The sequence below is a fragment of the Gymnodraco acuticeps genome, unplaced genomic scaffold (genome assembly GCF_902827175.1).
Source record: "Gymnodraco acuticeps unplaced genomic scaffold, fGymAcu1.1, whole genome shotgun sequence".
In the NCBI taxonomy this organism is placed as follows: Eukaryota; Metazoa; Chordata; class Actinopteri; order Perciformes; family Bathydraconidae; genus Gymnodraco; species Gymnodraco acuticeps.
The window spans coordinates 517,982-529,176 of NW_022991154.1; the positions used below are offsets into that span (position 1 = coordinate 517,982).

General features: G+C 37.3%; 1 protein-coding gene across 2 annotated transcripts; it reads right to left on the minus strand.

The window, feature by feature from the left end:
* Positions 1–879: 879 nt before the first annotated feature.
* LOC117560538 (complement factor H-like) lies at positions 880–8,927 on the minus strand. 2 transcript variants are annotated; one of them, XM_034237446.1, is made up of 14 exons: positions 8,679–8,927; positions 8,389–8,571; positions 8,074–8,179; positions 7,585–7,661; positions 7,312–7,494; positions 6,325–6,507; positions 6,037–6,231; positions 5,770–5,949; positions 3,754–3,921; positions 3,257–3,424; positions 2,635–2,790; positions 1,914–2,090; positions 1,635–1,820; positions 880–1,167 (listed from the first exon to the last, which is right to left on the minus strand). In XM_034237446.1, the coding sequence occupies exons 1-14, from the start codon at positions 8,746–8,748 to the stop codon at positions 1,148–1,150; spliced, it is 2,052 nt and encodes a 683-aa protein (XP_034093337.1). In that variant the 5' UTR covers positions 8,749–8,927; the 3' UTR covers positions 880–1,147. The 2 variants fall into 2 exon arrangements, with proteins under 2 accessions (XP_034093337.1, XP_034093338.1); XM_034237447.1 differs by having other exon boundaries at positions 8,685–8,889.
* Positions 8,928–11,195: the final 2,268 nt, after the last annotated feature.

An 11,195-nucleotide genomic window follows, 5' to 3' on the forward strand; every position in this document is an offset into this window, starting at 1 on the left:
TGTTAGGAAATGCATGTGTCTGTAATAATAAGATGAATCCACGAGGATGTCAGCTACAATCCTGTGGAAGCCATCAGGGAAGCAGCATGACGAGACCCAAGGCAGGACCGCAGAGACCGGTTCAGCCACGACCCGAACGTCCACGACTTAATCCAGAACTCAGGATAGAGGATCAGCCTCGACTCCGGATCCCGGCGTAGATATAGATACAAAACAAGAAAAAAGATTTGGCTGGGTTAATCGGAACAAGAGAATACACAGACACAGACAGAGAGGGGAATGTGTTGATACTACAGAGTCAAAGTCCATTGTTGAAATCATTAAGTAGAAAAACCAGTCAAAGACGGAATTACAGTTACTGTATTGAAATAATGCACTATAAGGATGTTTAACTAAAAGAAAATCTAATAATTAGGACATTTCCCATTTGAAAACCTTCAAAAGCACGAGTCGCCTTTACATTTTTCTTTCTACATGTCTTACCCTAACTTGACTAACATCAGCATCAGAGCCGGTGACACCAGCAGAATAAATAAACTGATCAGGAAAGCTGGGTCTGTCATCGGCATCGAGCTGGACCCCTTTGAAGCTGTAGTTTTTCTCTTCACTGTACATTTTACATTTATATATTCAGTCTAATATTTAATATTCCATCTCTCACATACTTAAATATAAAAATACAACACCTTGCTTTATATCTTGTTATTGTTAATTTGTAAATTCAACATGTATATTTTCTACTTTCTTGTTTATTTCTTGTCTTTGAATTTGTATTGTACAATGCCATGTCTTTTTATGCAGCTGCCACTTACAATAAGTAAAAAGCATATTCTGTCACTACGGGCTTGTTTTTCATTATAACACAATAAAGAGACCAAATAAGGCAATTGTAATTTATTTTATTTTTTAATCAATATGGCAAATGTATAAAAATTGTTTAATACATACATGATTGATTCAGTCATTCAATTTCCAACAAGTGTATATAATAATACATGCATTATGTATTAAGATGATATATGAGTATGAGTAATGCACACTTTAAAATCACTTCCTTACTGATGAACAGATGCCAAAAAGACCATAGATTATTTTTGGGGGGTCCATTTTATTAGCATTTCTTTGGACCACCAACAAAATCACTGCATCACCGTTGTTGAGCGGGAGCTGTGGGAGGGAATACATGTGTTCAGTATCATATCTTAAAGTGCAGTGTGTAAATAATGCATTCAGCTCCATCCTTTTTACAAGAGTCTGCTAACCTTTCTCTAACCATAACCAAGAGAAACTAGAACCTAATCCTAACCATAACAAAGTTTGAGACGCTTTTTTATTTGCGATCTATAAACATAAATCAGTGCATCTTCTGCTTCACATCTTAATGATAATAATACATTGGAAAATAATTGTAGCATTTCTTAAGGAATTCTTTTTCAGTTTAAATCATAATGTCATTAATAAAGTTGTATGAACACCAATCAAGTGTACATATTTGAACAGCTAAATTATGAACCAATACTGCCTTACAGCATATTCTGATTTAGAGATACTGTATTTCTTCAGGCCAGTGAATTCCCTTTACCATGTATACATCATACAACAACATTTTGTGAAATGCTTTTTCATGTACGTACGTGTGCACATCATGTGCGTTTCCCCCCATTGTCCATTTTTGCATCGAATCGTGGGTTTTCCATTCGCTGTATAGCTTTTACGGCACTTATAAGTAACTTTGGAATCAGATAAGAATTTTTTCTGATATGGAGTCATGAGAACTGCATTCTGTACTTTAGGTGGAGGATTGCAGAGATTGGCAATAGCTGAAAAGTTGAAAACATGTACAGCATTGGGTTACGCCATGTGATCTTCTAATCATAATGAACATGTACAGATTAAGAGTGAAGATGACTCACGTGTACAGATTCTTTTCAGTGATACTCCATTTGAATTCCATTTTCCATCACGACAACTAAACTGCGACATGTCAGTGCTGTATCCTTCTTTACAATTAACCTGGGCACTTTCCCCTGTGACTGCAACTGTCACGTTCCCATTAGGAATAACAGGAATATCTCCACACGTTGTATTCTCTAGAGTGGATATGTTTCAAACAATTAGTTTGTTATTGTTGTAACAGGTATTAGCAATACATAACATTGAAATTATAAAAATGTAAACAATCAAGGATGTCACTTTTAAAAAATAAATGAAGTTGTAACAAATTCAAACTAAGACTAATTAACATTTTACAAATAGGTGGTTGCTCACAAGTGTCAAAAATCAGACTACTTCATAAGTCATTATTAGTCTGCCTTTGGTGAGGAATTGAAGTCGCGTGACTGTGTTATTAGTTAATAGCCTTATTAAGTTTAACGTTAGCTTTATATTTGCGATTGCTTTTATGCTTGCAAAATCATACAAAATTGTGTTTATTTGTGATGATTTTCGTGTTCCTCAAAACCGTTAATAATCTCTTTCAGAAAGTATAGATTTGTATTATGTTTGTGTATATCCTTAGGAAATCTTATTCTTAACCGTTTCCAAAAAACCTCTTCTACACCTTTTAAAATAGTTTTTGGTATGCTTCATGATGGTTGCAACAACAAGACCTGTTAGGCATTAAAGATTAATTACCGATGCATGATTTAAGTTCGGACGACACACTGTCATTGCACTTGGCCTCAGCCCACCAGCCTTTGGTTGGAAGCTTATATCCTTCTTCACAGGTGTAGTACAGGGTGTCGTTGTATGGCACTACAAATCCATTTGGGACATTAACGTTTGAACATGCTGTTGATGAAAAACAAAGAAATAAGTGATATTGAGATGGCGTGACTTGATAAATAGCGAATGTTAGCATGCTAACAAGCTAAACTAAGCTAAACTAAGACAGTTGACCTGATACATTTACAGCATGCTAGCATTGCAATGATCAGGATGATAACAAGATAGCATTGTTATTTAAATGAAAGTTTAGAGTGCAGTAAATCAAGAGAGGAGCTTCATTTATCATTTTCAAGTAAACAGGCATGTGTTGAGGGGAGAGAAAAAGCATGAAGTAGAAATTGTTCAACAGTACACATTTTGAAACTGATGAAACAGGGTCATCGAAGTAGTTATGCAATTTAAAGTCACTGAAGATGTTATTTTTTAGCTGTTAAGAGAACACGCTAAGACCATGCTAATTAAACACCCAAATCCCTCTATCATTTTCCTTTAAGCTGTATTTGTTGTATGATTTGTTGTTTGACTTTACCTGAACAGCTCGGAGTCTCATTCCAACCATTTTCTTCACAGGTAAGAGTAACAATTATGTCAACGTTGTTCTTGCACGTATACTGGATGTGATCATTTTGCCTGTAACTTTCACTTACATCGCCGATAAAGTTTGCATCGTCGATGTGAGGTTTCTCGCACCGTCTTTCTGAAACAAATTCAAAGAATATTTGAAGTTATTCACACATCCTCCAGCTATTCCGGTTACATTAAAACATAATCAAACAAACCATTTCAAAAATTATGTCTTCAAGAAAAAGAAAAGAAAATGCCTTTGTTGATCCCCAAAGTCAGTTGTTGAGGCAACACAAAGAAAGAAAAATAGAAACTATATAATAGAGTTTAAAGACAAGGTACCTCCCCTTTTACTGTTTAAGTGATCCATTTCTTGATAATCTACTGAACAGCAAGCCTGTTACAAATAAATTAAGTTCTTAATGTGTCTTTTAAGCATAACAAAAAGGAAAACGTTTTTACCTGTACATTGCAAACCTCTGATCCAACCGTTAACCCCACAGGTTACAGTGAATTCTCCCTCGTAACCGTTGTTGCAAATAAACCTGACTTTGTCCCTGTATTCATATTCTTCCAGGTCGATTCCAACAATGCCTGCATTCGGGTAACCCGGCTGAGGGCATGTCATCACTGAAAAGAAAACCAATATATATGAAAAGATTGGAGATATACACATGTGCAAAACCTCAGCTCAAATCTCCAAAACTCTAAACACATTTTCAGCTCTGAACCCAATTTACAATTCAATATACTGCACACTGTTCTCTAAGTAAGACACAGACATCTGACATATTAACTTGTCTGCCATTTTCAAAACACTGCCATTAAAAATACTACACACATGAAGCAGTTAACAAATACGCATGCCAAATGACCATAGACACCAAACTGCTTCATTGTTGACTCATCAATCAGGATGTAAGCACAAGAAAAAGGCTTCATGTAAGAGCTTTTTACAACAACAATGGATATATGGACATAGCAGAAAGAGGTAGAGGGAGGATGAATTAAAGTCAATTGAAAAGTGATTTGCAGCCTAACAGTTGAGGCTCTATGACCGTCAGGCCTACTGTAGCCTATAGATGCATGCTTCTTCTGCATGTTGATGACGTGCTGTGGCCAGACCCAGCTAGGTGGTGAAATGAAGCTTAAGTGTTTTTCTTTCCTCTCTCTAAGTTTTCTTTTCCATTTACTGTATCAGATTGAGAGCATGTTTTTTGTTCACACAACTGTGACTGTATTTGCTGTGCATTCATGTTTCGCAGATTAGTTGAGGATACAAATACAAATGTTTACTTTCAACAAAATATTTGTGTTTCTGCACATATTTCTGTCCTGCAGAACTATCTACATACAGAACAAAGTCCATAAGAAATGAGTGTGCTTTTGATTGAACACCAGAGTTTGAAGTTGGTTGGACAAAGTGTCTCGTATGTTAAATGAAGTGTGTGCCATTTGGTGCACACTTCAAGTGTTTATCCTCCAGAGACCCACCCATTCATTTTTGTCCTCTGTGGAGCACATTGGGTTTTGGTCCGTTACTTTGAGGTTATGCATGCCACAGCATTAAGTCCAATTGTACTCCACAGAGGACATCCTGGGCTTTTCAAACATATGACATATGTGCGGGTGTGGCTTTGAAAAAGATAATTTCATTGTATTTCGAAAATGGCGTCCATCAACACTGGCACTATTTATAGAAAGATAAATGGTAAGTTTGTAATTTTGTAATTACCAGTGTTGTGAGTTCAATATTTTTAATTAATTATAGTAAGGGAACATCTTAGGAGTTAGTGTAGTGAGTTTTCAGAGCAGTGTAATACCTATTTGACCTAAAACGAAATGTTTTTAGGAATGTCCTCTGAGGAGGACATGGGGATTTGCTAACTTTTTATTTCCCCCATTTTACACAACACACATGGAGTCCACTATGGGCCAAAACTAACACTTAGGTTTCTGTAGGGTTCATGGCAGACGGATGCAGTGGGAAAACATACATCAAGTGCCTCAAGTGTCAGATATATCTCTGCATTTCAAAAAAGGATGGAGTACTACAAATGAGGGCTCAGTATTTGTTGCATTGAGTTGTTGTGCTCTAATGTTGTCTAAATGTACTTGTATGTTAATGTTGTTTGTATACTATGCTTCGCATAACTAACACCTGATGACCTCTACAAAGGACACATAATAAAACAAAAATAAAAATATATTTGTTTAGTTTTTGTTAGTCATGATGTTTATACCACCCTAAAGACTTGTGTGATCAAAAGAAAAAAGCCATGATTTCAAAAGCATGTGTAAGCAATTAAAAAAAAGAAGTACATTCCTGACTGTTCCTGTGCTTAGCTGCAGTTCATGGGACTCTTTTTTTGAAAGTAGCTTTTACAGTAAACTATATAGTAAAAACTCCCCCCCCATAGCCAAATATGGAAACAAAATAACAGATATCTTATAAACATAAGGTTTACTTCACAATACCTTGACAAAGTGGATTTGGGTGCCATCCATCTCGGGTGCATGTGGCCATGTCGTTCCTGTCATATTTCCTCCTGTAGCCTCTCGCGCACCCATAACGTGTCATCTCACCCGATTTCAATGTTAGCTGCCAACGACTGTCCCAAGACACATGTGGGACTCCTCGTTTGCTGCACGTAACCTCTAGAATAAGAAAACGTTTTGTAAATCTCAAGTAATCGAGCTTATGAAATATAAACAAATAAAACAGCATTCACAGCAGTGTCATACCTTGGCATTCAGGTGTGATAGTCCACTCTCCGTCCTCTTTGCATGTAGTTACTACTGAGACCTGTTGATGACTAAAAATCCAGTGGTTGTTTCCACAATTTACTGTCACTTGTTCGCCAACTAGAAACCTGTTTCTTTCAGCAGGTTCATAGCTGGTTCCTTTCAGCCCTGGCAGTTGTAGTTTACATGTTATTGCTGTATTTGTTGGAAAATAAACATATTATCCGTCAGAACCTATATTTATTGGGAAGTGTCACCAGTACACTGCATTACTCAGTTTTTACTTACGTTCACACAGAGGTGTGGGGCTCCATTCTGCTCTTACTCCATGCTTTGTGCATTTTGGAGATCTGGCATCAGCAGGTATAAATGAGGGATTACACTGAAACTCCAGGACTTGATGTTCTTTGTACTCTTGGATTTCTTCAAGCACTTCACCATTTTCAATCTCGGGTGCTGTACATATTATCTCTGTTGAATAATACACAAGCAAGAATAAAGATTTCCGAAAGGTCACCTATTATGCAATGTCTTTTCATGTCTTTTATACATAAACATGTATAATATGTTTATACTGTATAAAGAGATTCTGAAAGTTTCAGGAACAAAGATTTGCTCACTTTTTGTCCTGATCCATTTATATAAAAACCTGTCTGAAAATGAGCTGATCAGATTTCGGCCACTTTACAAGCCAATTACACAAGTTATTGGCTTGTGTAACCATTAGCCAATCACCAACCAAGGTAACCCCCCCCCCCCACCCCACCTTATCACCTGAATCTCCTCCTAGAGCTCCATTGTTTTTTTTTTAACCAAATATCTCTCAGAGGGGCGTGGGGAGGGGCTCCTTATTTTCATCTAAAGTAACAGACAGAGAATCAGCACTTTTGAAACAGGGCTGAAACAGAGGGGTTTATGGGATGCTACAATGATCTGTTTGGTGTTTGGAGCCAAACACTTCAGAGACATGTTTTGTATATATCTGAGACCTATAATATATTGATGAAAAACAGTATAATAGGGGACCTTTAAGGAAAAGGCAAATGAAAAAGCCATAGTGTGGAATGCGCCTTGATCAACTGGAGGGGTGGTGGTATTACATATTTTGCTTTTTTTACATTTGACATGGTGGTCATTATGTGCTTTTTGTTATGTTGGTGTTCTTGACAGGGTGATTAATAGTGTATGTGTGCCTGTCTACCTCTTTCCCTCTATTTTCAGTTTATTTCTCAACATGAGACACTTTGTGCTTCCTGTTTTCACACACTGCAATACCTTTGCATGTTGGAGATTTGCCCACCCACTCTCCATTTTCATCACAATACATCTCGGCTGACCCAAACAGCATTTTAGAGCTGGACTTGCAGCTGAATCGAACTACATTGCCAAAGGTTGCTTCCTCAATGTCCCCATTCACTTGGACATGCTTGTCCACGTTGATTATTGGACACTGTTGTGCTGAAACAAACATAACCCAAAACAATTTAAAATGTATAGAGTTTTTGAGTGTCAATTATTGGAAGAATAACATAATTGTTTAGCTCTTACCTTCACATACAGGAATATTACCATCCCAGCCCTCAGCCATGCAACGCCGGTAGTTTGTGCGACTGACCATTTGATAACTGAAAACAGGATAATGTAGTAACAGGATGATGGACATACCTTGTTCACCATTAAATAGTTCCTGTTTCCCGGGGTATACAGTCATGTGATAGGCTGTGTCCATGTTTAAAATGGGTGCTATAACATTGCAATATGGGTGTAATACGGTTGTAACATGTGTGTAATATAGGATTAATGTGGGTGTAATAACAGTGTAACATGGTTGTGACATGAGTTAAATATGGGTGTAATAACGGTGCAATGGGGTGAAATGTAGAAAATAGTAATACATTCATTTAAAATGTAAGGGTTAAAGCCACATTTAAACTGTACTGCTTGTTATACAGGGTTAACTTCATGTACAACGTATAATATGTAGGAAGTCAAAGAATCATAAGAAGTACACATTTGTAATTATATATCTTTTCATACCCTTTGTGACAGGTGTATTTCACCTGTGACCCAAAGACAAAATCCTCTCCCTTTTCCAGTTGAAAATCTGCATTCTGGGAATCACCGGGATGACCACATGGTTTTACTTAAAAAGTAAGAATGATAAAACAAATTTTTGGTGATACAATAGTACTTTTAGCCTGCTTGTGCAATGTACTCCGATTCAAACCATGACATTTATAGGTAAAATCATATGCTATTACAAGATTACATGTTGCTTATAATGTTTACAAGTACTTAGCATAGAATGACTTCCTAATGGTAGAATATACAAAGTAATAGATCCTAACTCACGTGTACATATTGTGCCTTTGGTGTCCCATTTTCCCTCGACACAGATCAGTTTGAAAAAGCCACTGAAGCCAACATTGCAGCCCACTCTGACTTGTTTTCCACCACTGTATGTGGCTGCCAGACCACTTGTGTCAAAATGTTGATTATACTGGGGGCTATTTAAAAACTGTTGGAGTGTACACTCTGTGGGACAAGAAATACATATCAGTATTTTGTGTCCAACTCCGATACAAAACATCAAGCGGTAAATGGTAAATGGTTAGATACAAAATTGTAATACTTGGGCTTACCTTCACCTTTCACGAAGGTCAGCGAGTGCATCCACAAAAAAAGGACACAGCTTTGGGTTATTAGATGCATGTTATCTTCATTACCCTGAACCGCCAAACAGAAGTAGAGACAGGAGACTGAAACACTATTATATACAGAGAGAGGGAGAGAGCTCAGGGTTTCGCAGGGAAGGAGGTTGCTCAATGATTTACGCAAGTCTGTTCCAGCCTCCAAACCAATCTGAAGCTCACAGGCAACAGAACAAATGGGGAAGTCACAACACACACAACACCTTAAATGACACACTGCATCACTAAGAAAGCCTGAAACATTTGTTCTTTGTATTGGTTCAAGTATGACTACGATTTATGTGGTAGTTGAAGCTCAATAAATCACAGAAAAAGTGATTTAAGTTTTTTTGTTTTATAATACAGTGCAATTAGTGTTCCAATGGATTTATTTTCCTGTCCAGTCATCTTCTGCTATCATTCAGTAACACAAACAGAATATTCCTGTAAGGGTTTATTGGTTTTGTCCTTCTTGGTAATCATTTGCAGCAATCAATAGCGCAAACAAATGCGCTCCGTTCTATCATGTCGACACAGATTCTTCTTATCTCGAGTGAAAATCAAATAAAACAATAAGTTAAGAGGAATTTCACTTCAAAACTTGAAGCTTGAAACTTGAACTCCAAAGTATAACCACTATTTAAAATGAATATCAAACTAAAGTTTATTTTATGTGCATACATTTCAAAGTTGTCGCAACACTCACACAGAGTTCATACAAACTCTTGTTTGTTGATGGCCTTGTAAAAAGGTAGAGAAAGTTGCCAAAGGCTTGCAAACAAATTCAGATCCAAAACTCAGTTGGGAAATCAAAATTTAGCTGTTAGGCAATGCAGGATTTGCCTTCATTTCTCAACATGGCTTCATGTTATTCATACTAGATGTACTAAGGTTCAAGGCTCAAGGTTCAAGGGTTCAAGGTTCTTTTTGTCAAACTAACATAGCTACAGAGTAATTATGTCATTGAAAATCTTAGGTCACAGGCTTCTCCAACAATGCAACACAATAATACAGATAAGCAGACAATATGAAAACAGAAGTTAGGTAAGTGTTTGCGTCATTATAAATATTGCACCAACTTATTTGGCACAACATTTGAAAACAAACAGGGATAAGAAACTGTTATGATATTCAATCTGAAGGTAGGAGATTAGTTTAAAGCCGATATAAAGCTTTATTATAATCTACATTTCCCCAAAATGGCAACCCATGCACTTGGGCTTAGTCCTAATGCAGATTAAATCCAGCCGTCTTCCCTTTTCAACACTGTCTTGCTATCTTTATGTGTCAAGAATATAATTTATTTTCCTGCCAGGGTGGAAAAAGCCTCCTGGAATTCTTTCGTTTTAGTGTCTTATGATGGTTTCAGTTGCATGCATATCTGTTTTAGGTAGTATACAGCAAAAGGCTGATAGAAGGGAAAGAGGCATGATATGAGAAGCAAAGATGCTTCAATTTGATCATTTTTAAGAGAGCCTATGACACATCCATAAATAAAAACACAAAGATTCTAGATTAGATATTGACCCAAGAACACAGCTGCTGCAGGAACCGCTCAACAGTGACCTCCTGAGGTACCGGACAGGTGTTGCTCCACAGAGACAAAAAACACTGAGAGAAATATGAAGAAATATCCAGAGGTAACAGCAAAGTCCCAGCAAGTGTTTGGAATGAAGTAATAAACTATTTCTATACAAAAAAAGTTACATTTTGTTCTCCCTTAAGTTTCCTGTTATTGCCAAAAAACTTGCCAAACTTAATTCCTGTTTAGATTAAGCATATGTTCCTTAAACCGAGTTTATGAAGTAAATCAGTGGGGCAAAGACTGTTATGTTTTGCATGGGGCTTTTGTTGTTTTTGTGTTTTACTTGTTGTGTGCTCCTTTTACCCCTCACTCCTCTGTCTTTCTGTCTCTGCAGGGCTGGTGTGTGACAGGGGGGCGTGGCTGGTTACTCCTGGCTGCAGATGAGGCACACCTGTCCCCACTCACTTGATTACCTGCTCTTTAAGAGCCTGGCCCTCACATCACTTCTCTGCCAGAGTATTTTTCATGCTGTCCCGCGGTCCGGAGTGCCTTTCTGCAGCCTGGAGTCTGTTGTTGTTCACTTTGCAGTTAGTTAAGGAGTTATTTTTGAGTTTTGGTCGGGAACGTTTTCCCGCAGCTTTATTTTTGGATTTACTACGGCCAGCCAAGCTCCCTGTCGTCAGTACCTGCCTTGGACTACCTTTGTTTATTAAACTCATTGAAACTTTATTTTTGTCAGTCTCTGCTTTGGGGTCCAGTAGTATCTAAACGTCACAAAGACAGACAGGAGGTTAAAACAGATGGTGCTGAATATTCAAATGCTACATATACAGTTACAGAGAAGCAAAATGCAACACAAACAAACTTGTGTTAATCTCTTCTGGTAGAAACAGTCAATCTGCTGGGTGTTTTTTATTTAAAAAGAAATCATGATTCAAACCAAA